General features: G+C 52.9%; 3 protein-coding genes across 7 annotated transcripts in view; all 3 read right to left on the bottom strand.

Moving 5' to 3' along the window:
* Nucleotides 1-86: 86 nt before the first annotated feature.
* On the bottom strand, nt 87-10,232 carry SCARF1 (scavenger receptor class F member 1). Of its 2 annotated transcripts, none has more exons than XM_059049039.2 (11): nt 10,060-10,232; nt 9,725-9,786; nt 9,380-9,481; nt 8,032-8,557; nt 6,544-6,762; nt 6,035-6,163; nt 5,136-5,239; nt 4,519-4,639; nt 3,106-3,230; nt 2,868-3,014; nt 87-2,192 (listed from the first exon to the last, which is right to left on the bottom strand). In XM_059049039.2, the coding sequence occupies exons 1-11, from the start codon at nt 10,158-10,160 to the stop codon at nt 1,345-1,347; spliced, it is 2,484 nt and encodes an 827-aa protein (XP_058905022.1). In that variant the 5' UTR covers nt 10,161-10,232; the 3' UTR covers nt 87-1,344. The 2 variants fall into 2 exon arrangements, with proteins under 2 accessions (XP_058905022.1, XP_058905023.1); XM_059049040.2 differs by having other exon boundaries at nt 799-2,192; nt 2,868-2,977; nt 10,060-10,230.
* A 357-nt stretch (nt 10,233-10,589) lies between these two features.
* Nucleotides 10,590-14,227, bottom strand: RILP (Rab interacting lysosomal protein). Of its 4 annotated transcripts, none has more exons than XM_059049057.2 (8): nt 13,713-14,227; nt 13,547-13,640; nt 13,363-13,469; nt 13,030-13,275; nt 12,626-12,771; nt 12,123-12,245; nt 11,354-11,443; nt 10,590-11,091 (listed from the first exon to the last, which is right to left on the bottom strand). In XM_059049057.2, the coding sequence occupies exons 1-8, from the start codon at nt 13,938-13,940 to the stop codon at nt 10,965-10,967; spliced, it is 1,161 nt and encodes a 386-aa protein (XP_058905040.1). In that variant the 5' UTR covers nt 13,941-14,227; the 3' UTR covers nt 10,590-10,964. The 4 variants fall into 4 exon arrangements, 3 of the variants coding, with proteins under 3 accessions (XP_058905040.1, XP_066878239.1, XP_058905039.1); XR_010838345.1 differs by lacking the exon at nt 10,590-11,091 and adding an exon at nt 11,691-11,821 and having other exon boundaries at nt 11,366-11,443; nt 13,713-14,200; XM_067022138.1 differs by having other exon boundaries at nt 11,003-11,581; nt 13,713-14,200.
* A 454-nt stretch (nt 14,228-14,681) lies between these two features.
* PRPF8 (pre-mRNA processing factor 8) overlaps nt 14,682-27,995 on the bottom strand; it is a 37,355-nt gene continuing 24,041 nt past the window's right edge. The window contains exons 25-43 of the mRNA XM_059049026.2: nt 24,347-24,594; nt 24,066-24,245; nt 23,728-23,863; nt 23,443-23,612; nt 23,141-23,270; nt 22,880-23,026; nt 22,523-22,683; nt 21,825-22,016; nt 20,572-20,809; nt 20,306-20,434; nt 19,315-19,428; nt 19,057-19,230; nt 18,579-18,772; nt 17,716-17,955; nt 17,476-17,617; nt 15,761-15,901; nt 15,487-15,626; nt 15,179-15,381; nt 14,682-15,008 (exon numbers count right to left, since the gene is read on the bottom strand). Of these exons, the coding sequence (XP_058905009.1) occupies nt 14,854-15,008; nt 15,179-15,381; nt 15,487-15,626; nt 15,761-15,901; nt 17,476-17,617; nt 17,716-17,955; nt 18,579-18,772; nt 19,057-19,230; nt 19,315-19,428; nt 20,306-20,434; nt 20,572-20,809; nt 21,825-22,016; nt 22,523-22,683; nt 22,880-23,026; nt 23,141-23,270; nt 23,443-23,612; nt 23,728-23,863; nt 24,066-24,245; nt 24,347-24,594 (3,234 nt within the window). The 3' untranslated portion in view covers nt 14,682-14,853. The remainder of the gene's footprint in view (nt 15,009-15,178; nt 15,382-15,486; nt 15,627-15,760; nt 15,902-17,475; nt 17,618-17,715; nt 17,956-18,578; nt 18,773-19,056; nt 19,231-19,314; nt 19,429-20,305; nt 20,435-20,571; nt 20,810-21,824; nt 22,017-22,522; nt 22,684-22,879; nt 23,027-23,140; nt 23,271-23,442; nt 23,613-23,727; nt 23,864-24,065; nt 24,246-24,346; nt 24,595-27,995) is intronic.

Below are 27,995 nucleotides of genomic sequence, written 5' to 3'. Positions count from 1 at the left end.
TCTTACCCCATGACCCAGCAATTCCACCTCCAGGAAGCTCTTCTACAGAAAACCTAGCACTGATGCAAAAGGAAATATAGACCGAGTTGTCCACTGCATTATTTATTGTATCAAAACAATTAGAAAAAAGCCACATCTCCATAGGCAGGGGATGGTTTAAATAACCAGTGTTATTTCCACATGATGGAATCCCATGCAGCCAGTTTTTTATAAAAAGAGGTAGCTTTATATTTACTGACATCAAAAGATAGCCAGGTTATATTGTTAAGTAAAAAAGCAAATTGCAGAACAGTATGTTCTTTTATTTTCATGCGCACAGAAAAACATTTGAAAGGAAGCATCTAAACTGTTCATGAGATTCTCTGCACACTGGGACAGAGGGACTTGCTCTTTATTTCCTGACTGGCTAATACAAGTATGTGAGGAATTATTCAGAACTAGACCAACAGGCATTCTGTGAAAATGAAGTCTGGCCCCTCCCTCATCCCCCAGAATCCACTGGGGAGAAGAGAAATCTCATTTTTACTCTAGACATGTCTATAATGTTAGTACTTTTTATTTTTAACGAAGAATACTGCCTATTATAATTTTAAATATTCAACCTAGTGAGAAAAGTAAAAAGAACGTTCACTGTAGAAAATTTGCAAATTATGCAAAAATTTAAGAAGAAAATAAATATCTGCCACAATCTCATCTCCCAGAGAAAAATGCTATTTGATGCCTTTCCCTCAAATCTTTTTTATGCACATATATATATATTTTTAAAGTCTGTAAAACAGTCACAAAATAAACACAAAATGGAAGAATTCTAAACATGTATTCTGAGGCCAAAAGGAATGAAATTTGTAAAAAGAAAACTTACTTTTTACACGTAGCAGGATAGTGTGAACATGCTCCCATATTAAATATTCTTACACAACCTGATTTATTATGGTTGTTTAGGAACCTTTCATAAGGAATAGCTCTTTAATTAATCTTTTAGCATCAAACGTTTAGGTTGTTGCCCATTTCAGAAAAATGTTTTGCAAATGAAGGAAAGAATAGCCTTTGGGGGCAAACAGAGTACAGGACAACAGAGAAAAAGTCTCTGCGGCCGTCTCTTTCCCCTTCCTGACCCCATCCTGTGGGGTCTCTGCCTAGGCCTTCCAGACCCACTCCCAGAGCACGGCCAGGGCCAGGGCCAACTGGCTTCCAGCTCTGACATGTCTTGGTGGAAGTGCAGGGGCTCCAGCTTGTCTCTCCTGGCCCTGGGATCTTTTCTCAGCACAAAACACAATCTAATTCGGGGCAGTTCGGATGCCTAAGCACCATCCACAGTCTTCCCACTGATGAAATTCAAGGTCCTCAGGGCTCTGGTGGCCCAGAGATGAGTGCGATATTCTCATACTGGGGCTCCTCGTCAGCCAGCTTCTGGGGATCCTGTTCTAGGGGACCACCCTCAGGGACCAGCTCCTGGCCCCTCCCTGAGCTCTCGATGCCATCTCCTAGCCCCCTGGCCACTTCCTCTGGCCCAGTCCCTGCAGACTCCAAGGCCCCAGTCAGCTCCTCACTTGGGGCGGAGCTGGAGCTCTGATTGGCAGAGCCAGAGGCCAGCCCGGGGCTGCCTTTGTTCCGACTCAGGGCCCGGCGTGGAGGCTTGGGGATGGCACTCTTGACCTTGGGCTCTGCCTGGCCCTTCTGGAAGCTACCAAAACGGCGGAGGACAGACCGGACGGGGCCCTCAGATCCCCGGGGTGTCCCTGCCAGCATGTAGATTGTGGTCACAGAGCCTGCACTCTCCTGGACACTGCCCTCGATGGCTTCCACACGTTCAGCCACTGTCCGGCCGCTAAGCGGGAGCCGGCGGCGGCCAATGGCTGAATCCCTGGGGCTGGCGGCACCAGGAGGTGCCCCGTTCATTTCTGTTTGCTCCGGGCCTGTGGACTCCTCGGCCTCCTGGCTTTCAGGACCTGGCTGGCCCCCCCGGGAGAGCCTCTTGGGCTTACGGAGAGGGCTGGAGAGCTCCCCGGAGCCTCGGCAACTCTGTGGTGCAAACTTGGTGCCTTCAGCAAAGGAGACCGATGGCCGCTTGGCCCGAGCTAGGCTGGAAGTGCGCGGGATGGCAAACGGTGTGGAGGCATCCTCAGGGGGAGGGAAGGGACCTCCGGCCAGGCTGGCCTCTGGTGACTCTGCTTGGGCCACAGGGACCATCCCTGGCAAAGGAGACAGAAGAGCTTGGCCAAAGCTGGGCTGGCTACCCCAATCCATCCTGCTTACCCAGCTCTGCATCTTCTGGGAGGCCCCCCAAATGGGGCAAGGGAGAGGGTGAGGATGCAGAGAGGCAGGGGAAGGGCCTATTCAGGCAGATGCTACTGCTTCTACCCTCTTTTCTCACCACCGCCCCTACTTTGCACTAATGTCACACTCTAAGCATGCTAAAACTCCTTCAGTGCCACGTGGCCATGTCCCTCTTACCTCTGGGCCTTTGGGTATACCGTTCGCTCTTCCTGAAACATCATTCCCAACTCTCCCTAACTTTCCCAGGGCTAATTCCTACTGACTCTGCCAGGCTCAACTCCAATACCACTAACACCGAGACATCTTCCCTGGCTCCAGTCATCGCTGACGTGGCTGGATTCCAAGCCCCGACTTGCATGTCCCCTCCCCATGAAAGCACGTATCACTCTGTCCCACATGTGTCTGTTTACTGCCCACCAGACTACAGGCTTGGCGGGGGGACAGGAATCTATCTTGTTCTTTACTGCATCCCACCGCCAGGAACTGTGAAAGGCACGGAACGGGCGCCTGATACACGTTTGCTGAAGGAATGAAGGAGAGGCTGTAATGAGCAGGGCTGCTCAGGGCTGAGGGGGCTGTTTGGGGGCTACCTTCTTGGGGTGGTACGCAGTAGGCAGGACCCTCGTCCTCTTCTCCAGACTCGGGATCAGTAGAGAAGGAGTCGTCCGAGGCCCAGCCAGCCGAGGGTGGTTCGATGAAGCTGTGGTTGAAGGGGATCTCCGGATCGTGGTGCGAGACTGAGGCGGGAGGGGGAGGCTCTAGGTCAGGCGCAGAGCCCCAGGGGAAGCCCTGTTCCCTTGCAGCCCCGGGCCCTCAGCACCCGCTTACCTGTCACCCAGGGAAGCTTGTGGCTGCTGAGGGAACCACAAGGCAGCGCAGAGCCCAGGCTGGAGGTCAGTGCCCCCCACACCTGCAGCTTCATCCTGGACACAGCGGTTCCATCTCTCGCTGGCCTGAGGGCACAGGAGAGTCATCAGTGAGGGAGACCCCGCTTGGGGCGGGACGGGGGCAGCAGCAAAGGGCCAGGACCATTCTGGTCCCGGGATTCGTGTGACAGAGGGACTGTGTCTACTTCAGTGACTCTCTATGACTACAGAGTAAAGTCCAAACTACTGACCCTGAGATCTGGGCCTGTCGCAGAGGGCAGCGTGGCTCCAGAGTCACGAGGTAGCAACTGTGGCTCAGACTTTGCCTCTCTGGGCCTCAGCTTCCTCATCTATAAAATGGGGATGACTGCTATCTATCAGAACTTTTTTCAGGACCCAGCACAGTACCAGCTACCTGGTGGGGCTGCCCCCAAATGCAGCAGTGTGTTATTATCCTCCCAGCTGAGCCCAGCTCACCTATCTTTCTGGAAGTGGCACTGCCTCCAGGAAGCCCACTCTTGTCCCCGCCCCGAAGCTGGAAGTGACAGCTTCACTCATTACCATTCTTCAGACAGTCTGTGCACATGTCCTGGTCTTCCTGTGAGGGGCTTCTCCCCACCTCCAGGCTCTATGCCCTGGGGTTGTGGGGAGGCTGCTGGGTCTGCTGGTCTGAGGATGCCCCACAGCGCAGAGGGGGGACATGATCAAGGGGTAGTGTGTGAACTAATGAGAGCGCACAGGACAAAACAAAGAGTCCAGAGAACCGGCCACGGGCTCTGCGCGTGCCAGTGACTAGCTGGGTCACCTTGGGCCTGTGTCCTCCTGGGAATTGAGAACGCTAATCCTCCCACCCCCCACGTGCCCAGCTCCAAACCTCCATGCTGCTGTGAGCCTCCAAGGAGCTGAGAAGTACGAAGAGATTTGGTAAAGGAACAAAGCTCTGTGCAAGGAATATTCCCCGCTTCCCCGCAGCAGCCCGCAAGCTCAAATTCCTCCTCGCCTCTCCTTTTCTCGAAAAGCCACATTCTCTGCCAGACCACTGCTCAGGCTTTTATGGCACTCTCCCTTCCGAGGCCTGGCCTCTTCCCCTCCCTGCCCAGAGCTGTCCCGTTGCTTCTGCCTTCTGCCATCCTGGTGCCCGGGGCCCCCTGCTCACGTGTGACTCAGAACCTCCCCCACTGAAGGCTTCTGAGGAGGGCAGATGGCTGACCTGGTGTCTCCAGGCCACAGCCACTGTCAGCTGCTACCTCGTTACCTCTGACCCACGTGTGTGACAAGGCCAGCCCATCCCCACCCCTGAAAGGAAACCAGATGCCACCTTGCTTCCACCCATGGCCTGAGCTGTGGAATCGGGAAGGAAGGGGCCAGGGTTCACCTGTCCTTGGGATCCAACCGGGCAGCCCAGCAGCAGCAGGCACAGCAGGCGATGGCCAGGAGGAGAAGCAGCAGAGGCACAAGAATGCCCGCAATGAGGGCAGCGTCCTGACTGTGAGATCCTAGGGAGAGCCAGGGACGGGCAGCTATTCGGGGCCATCTTGTCTCCCATACATCACGTCTCATCTCTAGCTCTGAATTGCCTACTCTGGGGAGATTCTGGGAACCTTCCCCCTGTGGGCCCCTCCCGCTCTTCTAAGAGACATAGACTCTGCTCAGCCTGGAGGCCCCCTCCTCCAGGCAGCCTCCCCACTGGTCTGTCCTCTCCCGACGGTCCACGGCCTGTTCCGCAAACTCTTGCCCTCAGTTCTCGGGCCTGATGAGACATCCCAGTGTCCAGCCCTGTCCTCTCATTTGCTGGGTGCTATCCTGGTTTCCCAGGGGACAGACGCTCTGTCACATCTTCAGGGGGCCCCAAAGCACGCATACAGATTTCAAGTAAAGAGAACATCTCTGAAGAGGGCCCAGCCTCTCTGGCAAGTGATGAGGCCCCGGAGCCCATGTAAAGGGCCACTCTTTCCTCGGTTACTTCTCCCTGTACCCCTCTTTCCACCTTACCCAGCTGGCAGGCCCCAGAGACAGGGTGGCAGTTTCCCTCTGGACATTCGCAGGGAACAGAGCAGTTGTTTCCATGGAAGCCAGATGGGCACGAAGTGTTGCAGCTTTGGGGTGACAGGAGAGACAGGCTGAAGGCTGGGTGAGAAGGCATGGAGGTGGGCAGGGGACAGGGGAGGGTCGATTTCTGGGCACTGCTTCCCATCCCCTGCCACACAGGCTTCCCTGGATGATGCCCACGTAGATTCCTCTGACCTCTCAGCCGCATTCTAAGCACCCCTAGCAGTGTTTGGAAGAATCCCTTAGCCCCTGAGCCCATCTTCCAGAAAGACCACCCACAAAATGCCCCCTGGCTCCCAGGCCCCCCGGGGCGTAAGCCGCAGTCAGGGCCCACCTCGCATGGTCCTCATCCCCGCCTCCCTGGCACTAATGTGAAATAAGCAAGATGCCAATGGAATCCAGAGACACTTCCTCAGGCTTGGGAGGTCTGAGCCAGCCCCAGCCCTGCCCCTAACTCTCTGGGCCTCGGTCCTCTTCTCTGTAAAATGAGGTCTCTTCCAGTTGATACTACATTCTATCCTACAGGCGGGAAAAACCTGACATTGGAGATAGTGACACTGATTATGTTTTTACCACCTGAAGACCTTAGGGAAACAACAGTGGGCTTTGGCGCCCTCCTCCTAAGTAACTTCTAGTTCAGGGGCCAGGCCTTTTAGATTAAGCATCAGTCTGACCCTCCTTTGGAAGATGCAGACCCCACAACAAGAGGAATAACTTCTCAGTTATGAGGATGCTGGGTGGGAATCTGGGAGATGGAGAAGCCCAGGAAGGGAAGTTTGGGCAGCAGATTGCACAGAGGCCTGACCTAGGCCCCTGCCTCCTTCCAGGGCCCCAGTCCTCACCTGGGCCCCCAGTAGCCGGCATCGCAGACACACTCCCCAGTCACAGCATCGCAGGCCCCCCCGACACAGGTGGGGCAGGTAGAGCCACAACCCTCCCCAAAGGTGCCAATCGGGCAGGGGTCTTCACACCTGAGGTGAGGCAAGACTCGGAATGGAGAGCAGGGCGGGCCTGGACCCCACAGAGGGGCCTCACCCACCTGCCCACACTTGTAGATTCAGAGACCCAGTCGTCTACTTTTCAGCAGTGAAGCTCGGGTGCAAACAGGGCCTTGAATTTGAGGCCAGACCCAGGAGGTGACAGACTACGGATCCCTGGACGAGAAGAGGGTGGGAAGCCTGAGTGGTGAGGGAGCTGGAGGAAAACTGTGCCCAGGGCCCCATTAGCACCCGTGTCTCTCGCACCTCAGTCTTCCCCAGGAGGCGGGCCCCCAGGGCTGCGTGAAGGAGCCGCTGCGGTGAGGATCTACAAGGAAGGTATACCCTCACCCTGAGCAGGCTGGCCCCCTCACCTGGGCCCCACCCAGCCAGGGTCACAATGTCGACAGTGCCCGGTGTCTGGCTGGCAGGTCTCCCCAAGCCGGCAGTGGGGGCACTGCTGCCTGCAGCTCTCGCCAAAGGTGCCAGGAGGGCAGGGCTCGTGGCACCGAGTCCCATTCCAGCCCGGCTCGCAGGACTCGCAGCTGCCCGTGTCTGCAGAGCATGGCTCATTCTGCTTGCAGTGGCCACAGCTGGGAAGAGAAAGAGTACATGCAGCACTTAGGAGGAGGACGGATGAGGCAGCCCCCCGGGCCGCCAGGGGCTGGAGAGCCTCCCGGTGCCAGCTGGGCCACTCGGGCAGCTTTGAGCCTCAGCTGCCCCATGTTGTACAACAGAGAGGCTGGGCACACTATCTCTGTGGGCTCTAGTAGGATTCCAGCCCTTTCCGAACCCCCGGTTCTGAGCCCCATCCTTCCCTGGGTCCCAGGAGCTCCCACCCCAGCCAGGGAAGCCAAGTTACGACCTCAACGTCTGCTTCCCTTCTGCCCAGTGCTTCCCTCCTCCTCTTTTCCCCTTCCTCCATTCCACCCATGCCATCTCGGAGGTCTCGCGTGAGCAGCCCTCAGTAGTGTATCCTCTATGCCATTTTATGCATTATGAAAACGCACAGAGTGTCCGTTTTCACCACTAGAATCTTATCTTACATTTTTTCCAGTTGTATTGAGTTATAATTGACACACAGCACTGTATAAGTTTCAAGTGTGCAGCATAATGACCTCCTCACTTATATATTGTGACGATTACCACAAAAAGTTTAGTTAACATCCGTCATCTCATATGCATACCAAAAAATGAAAAAGTTTTTTTCCTTGTGATGAGAACACTTAGGATCTACTCTTTTAGCAACTTTTCCAATAAGGTTTATCCTATCTTAATATCTCATTGATCCTTACTTGAAGTTTCTCCCTCCAGAGACTTAATTATCTGGGATCACATGCTTGGGTCAGACTCATTAGTAGGGTGAGGAAGGGAGTTCATAAAATCAATTTAGCAGATCCTGACCAGTATTAAAAAAGAGAGAGAGAGAGAATAGAAAACATTTCGGTGTACATATGTGTGTTGTCTGGTTAAGTTTTCACTTCAGTTAATATATCTCGCATCATATATTATATACGATGGGAGGTAAAACATTTCTTACTGTGGGTGGAACTGGTCAAAGTTTGAAAGCCATTGAGTTTCAGAGGGACCTTGCAATCCTTTTGCCACAATGTTGATTATCTGTTTCTACGGCTTGCTGGTAGTAGTATTTTGTTTAACAGTAAGCGGATGAAAGTGGTGGGCGAGGCTGGACTTTAGGGCGTCGAGGGTCTCTTTCCCCCCTTTCACCCCATCCTTGTCTGTTTCTGCGCAACATTCTCCCTGCGCCCCCGGCTCATCCCCTTTCGCTCCCGTTCTCTCCCCTTCCTTCTCACGCCCTCCTCCCTCCCTTCTCTCCCGCATCCCCCGTTGCCCTGGCTCACCTGTCGCGGCACTGCAGCCCGTAGCGGCCTGCGAGGCAGGGCAGCTCGCAGCGCGCGCCGCGGAAGCCGGGCGGGCATGTGCACAGGCCGGAGGCGGCGCTGCAGCGGCCGCGCACGCACTCGCAAGGCTGCCGGCACTCGGAGCCCCACCAGCCCGGCCGGCAGGCGCAGCGGCCCGACTCCTGCGCGCACGGCGAGCCGTGGCAGGCGCAGCGGAAGCTGCAGCGGCGGCCCCACCAGCCCGGCTCGCACAGGCAGGAGCCGGTGGCCTGATCGCAGCGCGCCGCCGCCGGGTTGCACTGGCACGGGCGGCGGCACGTGGGCGACCACCAGCCGGGCTCGCAGCGGCACGCGCCGGTCTCGGGGTTGCAACGCCCGTGGGGGCCGCAGGCGCACGGGAACTCGCAGCGCTCGCCCCAGCGGTCGGATTGGCAGTGGCACACGCCCGTGGCCGGCTCGCACTGGCCGTGCGGGTGGCAGGCGCAGCTCTCCCGGCAGTCGGGGCCCCAGTACTGGCCCGGGCAGCCTGCGGGGTGGGGGGAAGGGAAGGGGGTCAACGGGCTCAGGGTCAGGCACCACGGATCCTCGCCCTGCGCCCCCTTCCACGAGGAAGGGGGTGGGGCCGGGCCCGCCCTCCAAGAGCCGGGGACAGCCTGTCCTCCTGGGGCACAGCTTACTTCCTGCCCCAGACTCTGAACTACACAAATCCATACCACTGGTCCAGCCTCCCACTTCCACATTCCAGAACACACTTAAAGATCACGAGTGGCAAAGGGCCTTGCCCAGAGTCACACAGAAGTGGGTGTGCCTTCATTCATGCCCCTCCTCCCTCTCACTGGGTTCCCCCACTGTGTCTTCCCCCGCCTGGACCCATCCGGGTCGAAGAAGAAGCCACATCCCCCGCAGCGTCTCCTCTCAACCCTGACTCCTAGCCAGGCTGCCCTCTGGCTAAACTGCCCAGCAACCCCTCCCCCATGCCCCACTTTCTGCCAGAGAGGGAGGACATTCCAGTCACCCTCCACACGTGCATACGGTGGATGCGGGGGAAACCGAGAATGCATCCATTCTGCAGTTAACGGGGATCCACAGCATCTTTCCGGAAGTTGAAAGGGAAGATGAATGGCCCAGAACTGAACCTGTGGGAGGGCTCTGTGGATGGGATAAAAACCAGATGACTCAGGACATCCCCTTAGAGTGCGTCACTTCCTGTCTCGACCTCAGTCTCCTCAGCGAAGCTTGGAGGGATTCTGGCCCTGCTGTTCTAAGATTACATTCCTACATGCTTTGCCTCCCCTCTCCCCCAGTCCTGCCCGGCAACCTCATCCTTCAGGAGAGACTCAGGACTCACGGGAGTTGCACCGGGCCCCGAAGAATCCAGGTTTGCATCGACAGAGGCCTGGTTTCACACATACCTCATCTTCCCGGCAGATGTCCAGCCCCTCGCAGATGGCTGAAAAACACCCCACCCAGGTTGGAAGGACTGGGATGCGGCCAGGGGACACTCTGCCCCTCTCACTGACTCCTGGTGGCCTGCCCCCCTCAAGAGCTGTTTCCCCAGGGGGGTTGGGTCACAGCATGGACCCTAGCTCTAGGGCTCAGGAGGGCAAACAGACCCCAGGAGGGTAGGAAGGAAGGGTCACTGGGCTCTGTCCTCCCTTCTCCTCCGGTGGGGGGGTGCATCCTGGCTACTCACGGGTGGTGCATTCTCGATCTTTCTGCCTCCAGCCTGGGCAGCACCGGAGCTCAGCAGAGGGGCTGTGGGGCAGAGAGGGGTCAGCCGGGGGGCAGCCTGGCTCCGCAGGTGGATCACTGTCTCCCTGAGACGTGGGATGCTGCCTCAGCCCCATCGGGCAGGTCTGGCCAAGAGTCACAGCCCCAGTGTCCCCGACCCCTTCCCGCTCTGTCCCTGGCCATCCCACCATCTGCCCCCACTACCCACCACCCTCCAGGCTGTCCCTGAGCCTCTCTCGCTTTAGCCCCTCTTTCCTGGTGTCCTCCTCACCCCCATCAGACCCCCAGAAGACCCACCTGCTGGCCATGCAGACGTGCCGCCCATTGGGGTCCAGCTCAGACCCCTGGGTCCGCCGAGTCCAGAGCAGCAGCAGAGGGAACAAGGGCCCCAGCCCCATGGCGGCCAGTGCTCTGGGAGGGCTTGGGCGAGTCTGGCCCCCGCAGCTCCCAACCCCCTCCCTGCTTCCTCCCAAGGCTTTTCCTGAGGAAACCAGGCCCGAGGGGCGGGCTGCCACGAGGCACCTCCCTGAGGAGGTGGGCAGGCGCAGAGAGGACCAGTCACCAGAGTACTGAAAGGAAAAGGAAGGCCAATGGCGAGGGCTGAGCGGGGGCTTCGGGGGCTGGTCTCAGTCTGGAGGGGGCAGGAAGATGAGGCTGTAAGTTCTGGGTACTGGGATAGGCGAGGGGGTGAGCCATGGATATCCACTAGGTCACACTCCCCACTGGAGGTCCATGCTGGGAGAAGCCTCCCTAGCCAGTGACAACCAAGGGGAACTTCCTGGCAGAGCTGGGCGGGGGCAGACCACTGACAGACAGACATGGAGCAGTTTCTGGGTATCACGGGCAGTTGCTTTATTACATTAGCTTAGGCCATCCGTACAGACACCTGGGAGGGAGGTAGTCAACTCTCCATTTCATGGATGGGGAAACTGAAACTCACAGAAGCAGCACTTTTATCTGGCCCCGGAGGCTTGGCACAGAGATACAGGAAGGAAGGTAGGCTGAGCTCCCCATCACACCCCGGCTCAGGCCAGGGTTAGAAAAAAGCCTGGGGAGGGCGGGGAAGGAGGGGGCCCTGTCTTCATTTGAGGTCACACATCCACCCCCAGACAGACTCTGAAGTCAGGCCTCTGGGGCAGCTGAGACCCCAGATGAAGATATTCATCGAGAGCAGAGCAGGGCCGGTCAGGAGTTGGGGGCTGTCAGGCTGCCCACAGGCTCCACGGGGGTGGCTGTGGAGCCTCCTCTCCTCCCCGTATCTCGCTGGTAGCCGCAGTGCTGGCCTCAGCCTCAGGGGCCTCTGTTCCACCCCGAGACCACAGGCCCAAGCTGGGGGGAGAGCCAAGAGGTGCTTTGAGCCTGGATGCCAGGGAGGTCAAGGATAGGGGCCGAAGGCAGGGGGTGCTGTAAAAAGGGGACTCAAGAGGACGACAGGGCAGCATGAGGCAGGGGGAGGTAAAGGGGCCACCAGAGGAGCGGGAGGGGACAGGCATGCTCAGAGCTCAGGGCGGCTGGGTGAGCAGCAGTGGAGCGGGAAAGGTGGGGTCCCTCCACTCCCACCACATTTGTCCTTCCTCTTCCCCCAACATACAAACTCTGTACTCTGGACTCAGGGGGTGGGGGCTGGAGGTGGTCTCCCTTATCCCTGGAGAGCAGGAGCCATGAGCCATCCTCATCGTCACTGAGGCAGAGGAGAGAGGAGTTGTGAGGGTCACTGGTCAAGGCCCTGAGGGACAGCAGGACTCCAGCTATGTTCAGCCTTCTGTGCAGCCCCCAGGAGCAGGCAGGGGAGGAAAAAGTGACTTCAGGGGCCCCAAAGCTGGAGAGAAGGAAAAGCAGGGGAGAGGGAGGACAACTAGAGGATTTTTTTTCTTTTTGGCCATGCCCCACGGCATGTGGGATCTTAGTTCCCCGACCAGGGATCGAACCTGTGTCCCCTGCAGTGGAAGCATGGAGTCTTAACCACTGGACCGCCAGGGAAGCCCCCTCCTGAGGCTTTTATTTTCTAGCCTGACACACAGCAGGCCCCTGACAAGACTGCAGATACAGCCTTACCCATCTGCGAACAAACAGGTGCAGCCAAGACAAGAAACCGAAAACTGACTGTGGAGAAGTAGAATTAGCAGGTTTCTTCAGCAGGATGTATGGGGAGCATGGCAGGTGGGAGCAGTGCGATCCAGAGAGAAGGGTGGTGGGCTCAGGATGGCAGGCTCAGGGGGTGACCAGGCCAGGTTAGGTTCTAGAAGTGACTAAGCTAGGTGACAGGCTCAAGGTGTGACTAGACTGGGGTGACAGGTACAGTCTGAGGCAACAGGCTCAGAAGGTGACCAGGCTCAGTGGGAATGGAGGCAGGGACTTACCTGCTCTCTGCTTCCTCTGGGGTCCCTAACATCTTGGCCTTGATCTTCTTTCGTTGCTTCCTGATAGCCACCTTCATGGCTTCGAGCAGAAGCCCGGGGACCCGGTGGTCTGTGAGCAGCTCCCTACAGAGGACGGGGAGGGGCAGAGAAAAAGCAGTGGGGATGCCAGAGAGTAGGTCTCATCCCAAGTACCTGTGCATGTTGTTCCCCCTTTTGGAAACATTCTGCCTTGCTAACGCCCCCGACCTTAGTTTAGATGTCACCCCTCCTAGGAATACTTCCTTGATGGCTGCTGTGACCCTCTGCAATGGCCCACCCCATGTGGAGGAAGTTCCAGGAGGGCAGGGGTTTTGTGATTCTCGTCCTCCAGTGGCCAGCACAGTGCCTGGCACACGACAGCGTGGATATATCGATGACCCAAAGAATGAGGAGGGTGAACCGAGGCCTGGGAACAGGTGCAAGTGGTGCCCCCGAGCCTCCAGACCCCTGTCCTGCACCCTCACCGCTGGAAGTAGGCCAACTCCTCCTTCAGCAGGAACACGTTGGCTTTGAGCTCATTCCTCTCCTGAAGGATCTGTTCAACCTCCTCTCGACTGAAGCCGCATTGCCCTACCTTAGGGGGGCGTCCTGGCGGCGGCAGGGCATCCGCCTGCGGAAGGACAGGCTTGGTCAGGGGGGCGCCTCGGCTGAGAGGGACGCTCGACGGTGACTGGCAGGGAGACTTGGGAGGCCAGGGCGCTACAATAGATGCCAGACCGGTGCTCTGGCTGACACTGGGGGCGGAGGCCGGCTGGGGGCGCACACTCGTGCCACCTTCCAACTTCCCGGTGGCCCTAACTACGCAGCACAGCAAACCTTTCCCGAGTGCCGAGTGCCGGACCGGTCCCTGACCTCATCTGGCACTCACCCGGTCCTCAGGGGTCCCCGGGGCTCCTGTGCCCGCGGCTGCCGTCTCGGGCTCCTGCCTCTGCTCGCACCCGGGCGCCGCGGCCTGGCCCTGCGCCTGCTCTGGCGCGGGCTCCAAGGTCGCTTCGCGCCGCCTCTCTGATTCGCTCTCACGGTCCCGCGCGGCGCGCAGCTGGGTTTGTACTGCGACCAGCTTGTGCCGCAACTCCGCATTCACCAGCAGGAGGCGCTGCAGCTGCTCCTGCAACTGTGGGCGGAGCAAAGGGGCTGGTGGGCGGGGCGCCGGAGGGCCGGGAGAGCCCCGCCCCCGCACGTCGCCCCGCCCTGCCCTCACCGCCTCCGTTTCCTGGCTGCGCTGGCGCAGGTCGCGGTTGTGCGCCCGGAGTTCATCCCGCTGGCGGTCGGTCACCTCCTTGAGCTGCCGCAGCAGAGCGCGCTCCTCTGAGGAAGGGGAGTTCTCAGCGGCGGCTCCGGGGAGAGGCCCTGAGCCTCCCCGCCCCCGGCAGGCCAGCACTCACCCTGTGGCCCAGAGCGCAACTTTCTGCAGAGGCGCTCGTTCTCCTCCCGCAGCCGCCGCAGCTCGAGTTCGGCCTGCTGCGCGGACACCTGCAGCTGGAGAGGCCGCGCCGTCAGGGCTGGGCCCCGCCAGCCCGCGGGCGGCTAAGGGAGGGCGCTGTGACTCACCGAGTCCGGGGCGGGCCCCACGGCCGCCTTTTCCAGGAGCTCCAGCGCCTGCACCACCAGCGGCACGAGCCCGGCCGCCGCCTCCGGCCCGAAGCGGCGCGCCAGCTCCTTCAGCTCAGTGCCCAAGGCCCCCGCTAGGTGGTACACGAGCTCCGCAGCTGTCCCCGACCCCGCGGCCACCCGAGGCCCCCAGTAGTGCGCCCCAGGCCCCACCCTCCTGGGCTCCATGGCCCCCGAAGGCGACTAGGGCTGCGACACCCTCCTCCCCACAACTGGGGAAGGAAAAGGCCAACCAGTCCTGGCCCAGGAAGCAGCTTAGGAAGGTAGAGGGCGGGGTAGAAGCAACAAGGGAGGAGCGATTAAGGGAAAAAGGCTGGGGAAAGTCTCAGTGCCCTGCTCCCTGTCCTGTTCAAGCTCCCAAGGTCACAGGAAGCAGGACAGCCAACTTCCAGCCAGGGGTCCAGGAGCTGAGGCTCAGGGCTGTAAGTGGTCACTTTCGTCAAGCCCTCCCCAGTGCCCACACCAGGCTCCACCCCTGTGTCTGGAGTCATGGGGCCTGACTTGGCTGCCAATTCTCCACGCAAGAGGTGAGAGGTAGGAGAGCTGTCACTGGCCTCAACCAGAGGCAGCCGACTGTCCAGCCATGTGCCTGTTTCCAAGACAGATTGAGAGTGACACAAAGCTTAAAGCGCTAGGCTGGGCACCACAGCTGCAGACTGCTCCAAGAGATGTTGGAAAGCGTGAGTGTTTCCAAGTATTCTGGAGGGAAATTGGCAAATGTCGTCACGGCAGCAGGAGTGTGAAGGCCCAAGTCCCCTTCAGTTCTCTGAGTTTAGAGGATATTTACCCCCATAGCTCCTGAATATCAGGGGCGCCTCAAGGATCAGTCCAGCAGCTTGCTGTGAACAAGTCTGGCCTCTGCCATCCTTACACCCAGAATTCGAGCTGAGGAAAAAAAACCCCTCAAACTCCTATTTATACAAAATTTATTATACTTTGTTCAGAATTACAAGTCACCACGAGGTCAACAACATAAGCACAAAACAGAGGAAAAAGGGGCCAAGCTGCTGAATGTCACCAGCTTGTCTGTGGGGGTAAAAGGCTCTAGCCTCTGGGGAGTCTCAAGCAGGTGAGGAGACAACTAGGCATAGAGGTCCTCTCGGTCCGCAGAGTAGACCTCGCCCTCCTGCAGGAGAGCAAAGTTGAGGAAGTGGGAGGGTCTGTGCACCTCGTGGTAGAACTCTTTGGGGTTTGCCAGCTGCAGCTCATACTTCATGTTGGGATCATGCCGAACACCTTGGAGTAGAAAGAAAGGGCCAGTGTTGACAAGGTCCACCTGCCTCACCCTGCTGGGTCCTGGGCCATCTCCAAGCCAGAGTCCGGCCCCAAGTGCTAAGGGTGACGGCCTAACCCCAAGCCCACCTTCCTGTGTGCCCCACCCCCACCCCACACCCTGCCTCACATACCCATAAAGTTGTAGTTCCACGAGGACTGGGCAGGGACCATAAAGAAGCCAAGGAAGCGGTCTGACAGTAGCATCTGGACCCTCTCATAGTGCGAGGGTAGGTAGCCCTTGGGGTTGTTGCCCTTGTCTGTGTTCTGGCGGCCCCATTCATAGCCACTGGGGGTCAGCTTGTAGGCTGTCAGGGTGCAGGAGCCTGGTGTGAAGCTGGAAGAGGAATGAGGACAGAGTCAGTGTTCAGGCCACCATTCCTGGGCCCTGGCCTGCAATGCCTGCCCCGTCGTACTTCCTCCCAAGGCAGCCCAACCCCACCTGCAGGTGATGATAATGGTCTTCTCGCCATCCCAAGATGGGTTGTCAGCCATGATCTTGGCATGGGTGGTGACATCCTGGGGTGACAGCTGGGGGGACTCGTTGGGCTGAGTGTGGATCCAACCTAAGGGTTCCATCTCCTATGGGCAGAGCAGTGAAAAGCTATTTAGAGCCCCGTCTGCAGACAGGAATCTCACCCATGAGAGTAACACCCCTGCCTTCCCTCTACCACCTTGAGAGCAGAAAGCCCCGGTTCTCCCACACCCGCACTAACCTTGAGGTATTCATGCTGGGGCAGCTGGCCAGGCAGGTGCACAGTCTGGTGAGTGCCCCACTGTGGTACCATCACGATGCAGCGTATCTCCTTCACCTGGGGGTTATCTGGTGGGCTCACCCCATAGAGGTACCCTGCAATCTGGAGACAAGGGGGTCAAGAACCAAAGAGATTCTTAGTACCAGCCCAGATTTGGGACTGTCAGCCCTGTGTTTAACTCCCTTCTCCAAGAACAAGGACAGAGTTCCTCAAAATGTGGTCACAATCTCCTGCATCAAAAACGCCTGGGGGTGGGGGGGGGCTTCCCTGGTGGCGCAGTGGTTGAGGATCTGCCTGCCAATGCAGGGGACACGGGTTCGAGCCCTAGTCTGCGAAGATCCCACATGCCGCGAGCAACTAGGCCCGTGAGCCACAACTACTGAGCCTGCGCGTCTGGAGCCTGTGCTCCAAAACAAGAGAGGCCGCAACAGTGAGAGGCCCGCGCACCACGATGAAGAGTGGCCCCCGCTCGCCGCAACTAGAGAAAGCCCTCGCACAGAAATGAAGGCCCAACACAGCCAAAAATAAAGAAATAAATAAATAAATTATTTTTTTAAAAGAAGATTAAAAAAAAACGCCTGGGGGTGCTTATTCAAAATGTTAAACATGGACCTAATCTCAGACTTATCACATCAGAATCTCGAGTGGGGTCCAGGAATCGGCACTGCTCACACATTCCCCAGTTGATTATTTAAGTATTTAAGTACAGTGTCCATAAACAAATGAGCACACAAGCACAGAGCAGCTCATACATTTCCACAAACTGAACACATCTATAAAATCAGCACTCAGCAGTACTTTAAATTTTACATTGTCATCAACAAAGTAAGAAAACTTGTGTTCCTATAAACTCACCCAACATAGGATACTAAAAATCTTCAAATTCACCAAACTGAGGCCACACATTGGTGTTTTATAAAATATGATTCTCCCTGATTACTAGTAAAGTTGACCATCTTTTCATATATTTTCCACCTTCAGTTCCTTTTCTGAACTACCTTCATACTCCTTTGCCCATTCTTCTACAGTTATCTTTTATAAAAATCAACTTCTGAGAATGCCCTATTCTAAATAGAAACCCACTAAATCTTAGAGTTACGCAAATATTTTCTTCCTGTTTTTAGTTTGTCTTTTGTGGTACCCTTTGTCACGCACAAATTATTAATTTTGATGATGGCTTTGTGTCTTGTTTAAGAAGGTTATCCTAACTTTAACACGATAAATATTTTCTTCTAATACTCTACTACAGTTTAGTATTTTACGTTCAGATTTGTACTCTACCTGGATTTGACTTCTGTTAAGTGCTATGAGGCAGGGATCAAGCCTCCTTTTGCTGACTGTTTCAGTATCATAAGGCACGCTTAATCCCACAGATGAAGTGGGATCCTCAAGTGATACGACACATTTACTATATACACATAAATCTGTTTCTGACTATATATCCTCTTCCAATAACTTCTAGGCCAAAAATACATCATTTCTCAATTGCCATAGCTTTATAATGTTTTGGTATCTGGTGGGGGCCGAAACCCTCCTCCCTGTTTTGGCTCTCCTTGTATATTTACTTATCTACCAATTTCAAAACCAGCACCTCCAGTTCCAGGAAATCTCAGGTGAGTTTTAGGAACATAAAATGTTTGGCACACACTGTAGCCTAGTTGAACAAACATACTCACTTGGGCCCGAAGGTCAGATATGCAGATAAACTTCTTAAGCACGTTCTTGGGAAGAATATAGGTATAACCAGTCTCCTTGATGTCATCAGATGAAACATAGATGTGATTGGTCCTTAGGTGCAGGTTGGCAGCAGAGATGGCCCTAAAAACAATTAGGGAATGTTGGCACTTCTCAACTCAAGCACCTCAGGTAGCACCAGTAGGCTTTTCCATCCCTACCCCTCTTGCCCCTTATACTACCTGACCCTCCATTCAGTCTTAGATGAGAAAGTCTGGGTCTCATAGTTGCTGGTGGTAGAGGTGATGATTTCGTCACCATGCTTGTTGACAGTACGAGTCTGGGTTGCAGTCAGCTGTGACTGTTCCTTGGTCTGCTTCTCAATCTCAGCTATCTGCTGCCGCTGCTGTGATGGTGCCGAGATCTCCATACCCAGGATGATGTCTCGAATTTCTGATTGTGTCAGTGATGCCACATTCACACTGTGGAGACAGCGTGGGTCACACCACAAGGATCCCTTCCCCTTGGTCACTTACGCCCCAATGGCAAGGTGTAACTTGGTGGGACAGGGGATCCCATACTCTGACCCCAGATAATCTTCAAGTGACACTTGAAGTGTGAAGTGGAAATACACTAATACGGATAAGATTTGTCACATCCCAGGCTGGCCCTGTGCCTGTACACCTTTCAGCCATGCTCAAACCTGCTCAGCATCCATAACTCCCACTCTTCCTCAACAAAAAGTGCCCCAACGAACTGTGTGTGTGTGTGTGTGTGTGTGTGTGTGTTATTAGCTGTGGTACCTGGGGGTCTGGGATGTTAGATGTTCCTGTGATGTATGGACAGTAAGGAAACGCCCTGCTCAAAATGGCAACAGTGACTCTGCTGAGGAATAGCGCCCAAGTGTCAGCCCGAGCCCTAAGACATGGACACTTCCTATACCATTTGAAGACACTGCCTACCCACCTCTCCACTATAGACATCTCTAGGACAATTTCTTGAGAAACTACTGAGCTTAAAATGTTGCAAAAAACCCAGAAGGCATATACTGAGCCACCCATTTTACCCTTTTTGGATCTCTCATCTGTATCCCCCCACTGCTCACTTGTTTTTCTTGCCATAGTCAGCCAAGATAAGGTCCTTGAGCTGCACCTCCACCTTGATCCACTCCTCGTCAGTCAGAGTGGGCCAAATGTGGTGTGGTTCTGTGATTGTAGTCTTGTCTGGTTTCAGGATCACCTTCGCCCGGTCGTTGTTCACATGCAGGGCACGCAGAATCAGGATGAGGCGGGAGAAAGCCTGGGAAGAGATGTGGCAGCATGGGAGGAGGTGAGCTACTTGATGTCTTCCCCTCTCCTCCATCCTATCCTTTCAGGAGACCCAAGAACCCATTTCAAACCCTACGGTGCTCCCCTCATCATGAGTCAACTTGATATGCAGAGTCACTGGCCCACGCACAGGCTGAAGATGTAAAAACGGCCCCATAAGAGGCCTGTGGGAAAAGCTAAGGCACAGGACCTTTTTGTGACCCCAAACCCACTCCTCTTAGAGTGACCCTCCCTCCTCGTGAGGTGGCTTCATACCGTGTAAGATGAGATAGTCTTGAGCCAGTCATCATAGAGGTTAAAGAGAACCATCTGCGGCTCAGTGGCTTTAAGGATGAGATCCCCAAACTTTTCCACCTTGAGACAAGCCTGGAAGGGGAGCTGGAGCTCTGATCCCTTGATCACAATATTGGGGAAGTCCAGCAAGTGCACCTGAGACAAGATCAAGTCCAAGTTTAGAAACAGAACCAGCAGGTCTCAGCCCTCTTTCCTTCTACCTCATTCACCACCTCTCACCTCCAATGGATCGAGCATGCCTTTCCTGGTGACAATGATCTGCTTGGGCTGCTCCTCCACTGGCAGAGATCGGATTAGGGCAGCCACCTCCTCAGCTGTCTTCCACTTAGCCAACTAAAAAGCAAGAGAGAAGAACATGGAAACTGAGTCTCCACCCTCCCAGGTCAACTAGAACAAAAAATTCTAGTCTTAAAACAATTAGACTATGTTTCTATTGCATACTGCTATTGAATGTTAGGTACTTCAGAGGTACAGAAAAAACGTCCAATGGCCTTGCCCCAAAGGGTGTTTCAACTTAGCTGGCCGACAAAGCTCACACAATGCCACAAGCTAGTATTTGATTATATACACGCTATGTCAGGGATAAAAGAAATTAAGGCTAAAGGTCATGAAAAGCTGCACAAATAAAGCAGTCTTAAGGGATGAGTAAGACAGTGATTAACAGATGAGAAGAGTTCATTCTATAAGCAAAGCCACAGAAGTGGAGATGCTCATCAGGGTTTGGGATACCAGGATCCTGGACTAACTGCCAGAGGAAACACGCTACAGAGGAAGAGGAACTGTGGCTGGACAGGTTACAGGCCAACCAGATATTAAGCATCTAGGAAACCAAAAAGTTAATTCAGCAAAAAGAAAGGGGCTACCAAAGGCTTTGAGGAGGAGAAGAGATTTGGTGAAAATGACATTTTAAGAGTGCTTGTTCCCTTTAGAAAGATGATTTTTCACAGCCCTCTTCAAGATAGGTTAGAGATGGGAGATTCAGAAAGCAGAGACGCCAGCTCATAGGTAATGAAGGACCTCAAATATTCTTGGACCTCTTATAGAAGTACACTTACCAAGTTAAGTAATTCAGGAAAAAAGTTTAAATGAGACGTCCTCAATCTTACAAAGAGAGAAACAGGAGATTCTCTCTCACATACACACCCCTCACATACCAAAGAGTAAGAGGCAGCAAAGGTTCTACAGCCTCTCTACCCTTTAACATGCTCACCTGCCCCAAACGCTTCTGTCCAGCCCACACAGATGTGTGAATTATCTTGAGAAACAGCTGCCCTGTGCGTGGGTTGAAGATGAAGATGGCCCCATTGATGGGCTTGGTGGTCAGGTTCCCTTCAAAGGTCTAAGGAATGATCACATCAGTTAGCACAGTCTAGACACAACCAGCCCGCCTTCCTCGCAATATGCACACACTTGCCCGGCCACCCTCCCACAGGAATATACAGGGCCCCACACCCACATGCTGCATCTAACTCTCACCTTATGGATAGTCACTCTGTAGACATTCGTGTCATCCACAAACCAGATAATCTGGTTGGAAAAGAGCTCACCATAGTTCTGAGAGGACAGATAGGGCTCAGTGGGCTCAGATGAATAAAGCTGAAGCCCTTTACGGATCCGTTCACGTAACACATACAAGGCAGGGTTTGCCTTCATGATCTTGGCCATGGCCTGCTGTATGAGGGGCTTGCTGCCAGGGAACCAGTTTCCATAGGCACTGTGAGGGTGGAAGAGGCAAGAAGAGTTAAGACCAGGCTGGCAGTCCCAGGAACAAGGCAAACTGCGACTCTACAGAGGAAGAAAAGGCTGTTGGCCAGGCTGAGAATGAGTGCCTGCTCACATACGTAGAGGCAGGGAACAAAGAGTCAGTGACCCCAGTGGAGCAAACGGCCAACCTCACCTCACCTGGGCAAACTAAAAAAACACATGTATATTGAAGTACAGGGCAGGGGGGAGGGATAAATTAGGAGGTTGAGATTAACATATACATACTACTATATATAAAATAGATAATCAACAAGGACCTACTGTATACAGCACAGGGAACTCTACTCAATACTCTGTAATAACCTATATGGGAAAAATATCCTAAAAACAATAGATATATATATACATATAACTAAATCACTTTGCTGTACAGCTGAAACTAACACAACATCGTAAATCAACTATACTCCAACGTAAAATAAAAATTAAGGGACTTTCTGGTGGTCCAGTGGTAAAGAATCCGCCTTATAATGCAGGGGACGCGGGTTTGATCTCTGGTCCGGGAACTAAGATCCCACATGCTACGGGGCGTCTAAGCCTGTGCACCACAACTACTGAGCTCTCACTCATTCCTTAGACCTTTGAAGGGAACTTGACCACCAAGCCTCTCAATGGGGCCACCTTCATCATCGAACCTCAACTAGAGAGCCTGCATGCTGCAAACTACAGAGCCCACATGCCACAACTACAGAGCCCACACACTCTAGAACCTGCACGCTACAACTAGAGAAAACCCACACACCACAACTAGAGAGAAGCCCGCGTGCCACAACGAAGAGCCTGAGTGCCCCAACAAAAGATCCTACATGCCTCAACAAAGATCCCACGTGCCATGACTAAGACCCAACGCGCCCAAAAAGAAATAAATAAATCTTTAAAAAATAAATAAAAATTAAAATAAATAAATACAATAAAGTGTGGGGCTGATGGAAAATATCAATAGATGCTTCTGAGCCTCAACTTACCTATGCAGGTTATAGGCCAGGTCGATGGCAATGAGCACACCTGTGGGTGAAGGGTAGATACTCATGTTGTCTGTGGTGTAGTCCAAGAACTTGGCCCGGGCGTAGCGCTCAATGTCATGGGAATCATAGTCCCCCCAGCGCAACTGGATGTCAATCCAGTACTTCTGAGTGGTGGTGCTGTCCATCACATCCCTGAGGGTGAAAAGGGGTCAGGAGTCTAGGCTTCCAGGAAGACACTGGCACAACCAATATCCCCAGAACCACAAGAACTCTCAATCACTACGTCTAAATCTCAAAACCAACCCCTCTGCCTGTTCCAGATCAGCAAAACCCACCAGAGAATTAGCAGACCTGGCTGAGGGTGTTAAAAGAATCAGGGGTAGTTGCGCCTGGTGGCGCAGTGGTTGAGCGTCCGCCTGCCGATGCAGGGGACACGCGTTCGTGCCCTGGTCCGGGAAGATCCCACATGCCACAGAGCAGCTGGGCCCGTGAGCCATGGCCGCTGAGCCTGCGCTCCGCAACAGGAGAGGCCACAACAGTGAGAGGCCCGCGTACCACACACACACAAAAAAGAATCAGGGGTAGAATTTGTTTCAAATTAGAAAGAAAGGCAGCCAGGGACAATTTCTAAAGTAGTGCTGCTAGAATAGTAAAACTAAGCTGCTTAGATGCCTAGAGCTGGGTTGTAAGGCACTTACTTAGAGTCTGCCAGCAATGAGGGCCGGGAGACATTCCACTTATAGGAGGCAAAGAGCAGGATATCTGCACAGGAAGAGTTCATCTTATAGGACTTTCGGGGGTGGATTGTCTCCTTTTGTACTGTCTCAATTTCCAGTGCATCCAGTTCCTGATCAAACACCTGGAGGCAAAGGTGGAACGGTTATGACTGGTTACGGAAGCCCACTTAGAATGAGGGCTTACAGAACTTAAGATAATGTGGCACCTGGGACCACAACAGAAGTCGCATCCTTGGAGCTCTGAGGATGGATTTCCCACACCCAAAAGAGAGCTGACTTGACTTTTTGTGGCATCCTCTCCCCTCAATTCTAGCCCACCTGACACAAGTCCATAACGATGCTCTCGTGGATCTTCTGCCACAAGTGAGCTCGGAAGATCTGGATGAGAGAGATCTTCAGCGTGGGGATCTTGCCATGCATGAAGATACCTGTCAGGTCCAGCTGCACCTGAAAGCCTACGTATACCTGACAGGAAAAAGAGAGTGACACTAGAGACCAAGAGGTTCTCAGGACATAATTAAAGAGGGAGAAACCCTTGTTTTTAGCTTCCCATCTCCCATGTCTATCAATCACACTCACGTTGGCTCGGTTGATGGTTGGGGACCACCAGAGGGTGAATCTACGATTGGGAATCTGGTTCAATCCTGATCGCTGAGCATTGGTTAGTTTCTTCCACTTCATAGACTCCTCAAAACCACTGGCCTTCTCCCTGGGAAGAAGAGACCAGGTAAAGTGACGTCCTGCCATCCCCCAGAGCACTGCTGACCTCCTGGGGTGACTGTGTGGGAAACACCGCAGTAGAACACAAAAGCACATGAGGGATGAGCTCAGAGGGCTGTGACATGTGAGAGGTCACTGTAAGGGGAGAACAGAATCCTCACCAGAAAAGCCCCTCCCAGGTAGGGAAGTAAGTGCCCTTGAAGAGAGTGTGTTCCAGAATGCCTTCCACACCACCCAGGGCCTGGATCATGTCTGTACGGTAGTTGTTCAGGTTCCAGAGCTTTCCATCATGCCGCTGGTGTGTCCACCAAAAAGGGTTCTGCTTCAAAACCTAGATGGCAAGGCAGATACGGTGAAGCTTCTGGGTGCCCACTGCTCCAGGTTCCCAGCATGGCCACAGACTCTCCTAATTCAGGGAAAATCTCTCCACGAACCCCTCCACGTACCTGGTACTGCTTAAAGTCAGTTCGGACACGCCAACCCTTATCATAAGCCAGTGTGTGCCGGTCCTTCTGGAAGAGGGTGTTGATTCGAGGAATGCCACGATCCCATGAATCCTCTAGATCTTCTAGGGTCAGTCGTCTGCCAAGGAAAAAAGATCAAAGTTAAACAAATACTCATATGAAGAGTTCAGCATTCCTCCCTGGCCAAGGATAAATAGGGTCAGACATACAACCTACTTCCTTGACTCCATAAAAATATGGCATGCTCTACTCCTGACCTCTAGGCAGGACTCAAAGGTCACCCCCCTCAATAGGACTGCTATGCCCTCCTGGATGCCCACCTGTTCTGCGCAATGGCCTCTTGTCTCTTGAGTGCATACTCAGCCCAGACCCGCTGAGAATCAATGAACTCACTCTCCCAGGGCTGTATGTAGCGATACAAGTTGGGAATCAGCTGGTCTTCTTCATGGCTCATTCCTGAACGAAAGTGTGTGATACCTACATCTGTCTGCTTGGACCACCTGTTTGGGGACACAATGAAGATTAGAGAAAAAATAAAAACTGAAAATAAAGAAACATCCCCATCCCTCAGGGTCTAGCAAGATTTTCAGCCAAGTCCTACCTGAGGTCAGACTGAGGGATGAGCACATGGCCCATTGAGAGCATGCCAAGTCCACCCAACTCCTTAGGGGTGTAGAACACGACAGGGGGGAAGCGACTTGGCATCTTGGAGTTGAGGCCAATCTTGATTCGTGTCTGGATCTTGTTCTCACACTTCACCAGCAAGTCCAGGAGCTCCTGGGTGTTCACCACAGCCTCCCGAAAGTATGTCATAAGGCCAATAAGAGCTGTGTTCCACTTATTCACAATCTGAAGATAGTGAAAAAGAAGTAAATTATAGATAAGTCATTGCAAGGACAGGGTGTGTGGCTAGGAACCACCAGATACAATTAGTTACATTCTCCCTAGTTCTCAAGAAAGATGTGAGCTCAACGTCATTAGGGAAGTGTGTATAAATCAAAATAACTACGAGATACTACTTAACACCCACTGCAATGGCTATAAGATAGTTACAAGGATGTGGAGAAAATGGAACTCTCCTATACTGCTGGTAGGAATATGAAATAGTACAGCCACAATGAAACAGCCTGGCAGTTCCTCAAAAGGTTAAAAAGAATTACCATACGACCCAACAATTCTACTCCTAGGTATATACCCAAGAGAAATAAAAACATATGTCCACACAAAAATGCGTACACAAATGTTCACAAAAGCATTATTCGTAATAGCCAAAAAGTAGAAAAAAGCCAAATGTCCATCAACTGACAAATAAAATGGTGTACAGCCATATTATGGAATATTATTTAGCCATGAAAAGGACTGAAATACTGATGTATGCTACAACATGGATAAACCTTGAAAACATTATACTAAGTGAAAGAAACCAGATGAAAAAGGCCACATACATGACCCATTTATACGAAATGTCCAGAAGGAACAAATCCATACAGACAGGAGGTAGATTAGGGGTTGCCAGAGGACTGGGGCAGGGAGGGACATGGGGAGTGAGTGACTGCTAATGGATATAGGGTTTCTTTGTGGGATGATGAAAATGTTCTGGAATTAGTGGTGATGGCTGCACAATTTTATGCATATAATGAAAACCACTAAATTGTATACTTTAAAAGTGTGAATTTCATTTCAACAAAAACATAAATTTGGGGGTTTCCCCGGTGGCGCAGTGGTTGAGAGTCCGCCTGCCGATGCAGGGGACACGGGTTCGGGCTCTGGTCCGGGAAGATCCCACATGCCGCGGAGCAGTTAGGCCCATGAGCCATGGCTGCTGAGCCTGTGCTCTGCAACAGGAGAGGCCACAACAGTGAGAGGCCCACATACTGCAAAAAACACCCCCGCAAAACCAAAAAAACCCATAAATTTGGGCTTCCCTGGTGGTGCAGAGAAGATCCCACGTGCCATGTGGAACAGCCAAAAAATTTTTTTACAAAAGCTGAAAGAATTCCTTTTAAAATCAGAAACAAGACAAGGATGCCCACTCTCACCACTTTTATTCAACATACTACTGGAAGTCCTAGCCACAGCAACCAGACAAGAAAAAGATATTAAAGAAATCCAGGGACTTCCTTGGTGGCGCAGTGGTTAAGAATCTGCCTGCCAATGCAGGGGACAGAGGTTTGAGCTGTGGTCTGGGAAGATCCCACATGCTGCGGAGAAACTAAGCCCATGTGCCACAACTACTGAGCTTGCGCTCTCTAGAGCCCACGTGCCATAACTACTGAAGCCCGCAAGCCTAGAGCCCGTGCTCCACAACAAGAGCAGCCACCGCAATGAGAAGCCCTCACACAACAAACAGTAGCCCCCGATCGCTGCAACCAGAGAAAGCTCACGTGCAGCAACGAAGACCCAATGCAGATAAAAATAACTAAATAAATTTTTTAAAAAAATTCCAAATTGGAAAGAAGTGAAACTGTCACTGTTTGCAGAAGACATGATATTATACATAGAGAATCCTAAAGACACCACCAAAAAACTATCAGAACTCATCAATGAATTCAGTAACATGGCAGGATACAAAACTAACATAGAGAAATCTATTGCATTTCTGGACACTATCAGAAAGAGAAATTATGAAAACAATCCCATTTATAATTGCATCAAAAAACCAAACCAAACCAGGGACTTCCCTGATGGTCCAGTGGTTAAGACTCCATGCTTCCAATGCAAGGGGCACAGGTTCAATCCCTGGTTGGGGAACTAAGATCCCACACGCTGCAGGGTACGACCAAGGAAAAAAAAAAAAAATCTAAAAAACAAAAAAAACAAAAAAACCCAAACCAAACCAAACCAAACAACAACTAGGAATAACTCAATCCAAGGAGATAAGAGACCTGTACTTGGAAAACTGTAAGAACTTGGTGAGGGACATCCCTGGTGGTCCAGTGGTTAAGAGTCTGCACTTCCACTGCAGGGGACATGGGTTCGAGTCCTGGTCTGGGAAGATCCCACACGCCACAGAGCAACTAAGCCCACAAGCCACAACTACTGAGCCTGCATGCCACAACTACAGAAGCCCATGTGCCTAGATCCCATGCTCTGCAACAAGAGAAGCCACAACAATGAGAAGCCTGTGCTCCGCAATGAAGAGTAGCCCCCGCTTGCCATAACTAGAGAAAGCCCGTGCGCAGCAACAAAGACCCAACGCAACAAAAATAAATACATTAAAAAAAAAGGATATTGTTAAAATGACCACACCCCCAAGTCCATCTACAAATTCAATGGAATCCCTATCAAAATACCAAAGACATTTTTCACAGGACTAGAACCAATAATTTTAATATCTGTATGGAAACACAAAAGACCCTGAATAGCCAAAGCAATCCTGATAAAGAACAAAGTAGAAAGTATCACACCTCCTGATTTCAAACTATATTACAAAGCTATGGTACTCAAACAGTACCGTAGTGGCACAAAAACAAACCCATAGATCAATGGATCAGAACAGAGAGCCCAGAAATAAACCCATGCTGTTACAGTCAATTAATCTACACCAAAAAAGCAAGAATATACACTGGGGAAAAGACAGCTTCTTCAATACACAGTGCTGGGAAAACCGGACAGCTAATGCAAAAGAATCAAACTGGACTTTCTCACAACATATACAAAAAATAAAGGCAAAATGGATTAAAGACTTAAATGTAAGACCTGGAACTATAAAACTCCTAGAAGAGGTACCTCCCTGGTGGCACAGTGGTTAAGAATCTGCCTGCCAATGCAGAGGACACAGGTTCAAGCCCCAGTCCAGGAAGATCCCACATGCCGCAGAGCAACTAAGCCCATGCGCCACAACTACTCAGCCTGCGCTCTAGAGCCCACGAGCCACAACTACTGAGGCCTGTGTGCCTAGAGCCCGTGCTCTGCAACAGGAAGTCCACGCACCGCTACGAAGAGTAGCCCCCGCTCACCACAACTAGAGAAGGCATGCAGCAACGAAGACCCAACACAGCCAAAAATAAAATAAATTAATTAATAATAAAAAAAAAACTCCTAGAAGAAAACATAGGCAGTACTATCTTTGACCTTAGTCTTAGGAATATTTTTTTGGTTATGTCTCCTCAGGCAAGGGAAACAAAAAATTAAGAAATGGGACTACATCAAACTAAAAAGGTTTTGCACAGGGGCTTCCTTGGTGGCGCAGTGGTTAAGAATCCTCCTGTCAATGCAGGGGACGTGGGTTTGATCCCTGGTTCAGGAGG

The sequence above is a fragment of the Kogia breviceps genome, chromosome 19 (assembly GCF_026419965.1).
Source record: "Kogia breviceps isolate mKogBre1 chromosome 19, mKogBre1 haplotype 1, whole genome shotgun sequence".
NCBI classification, from domain to species: Eukaryota; Metazoa; Chordata; class Mammalia; order Artiodactyla; family Physeteridae; genus Kogia; species Kogia breviceps.
The sequence above is the reverse complement of the archived record's forward strand: the minus strand, read 5'-3'. Positions and strand labels throughout refer to the sequence as shown.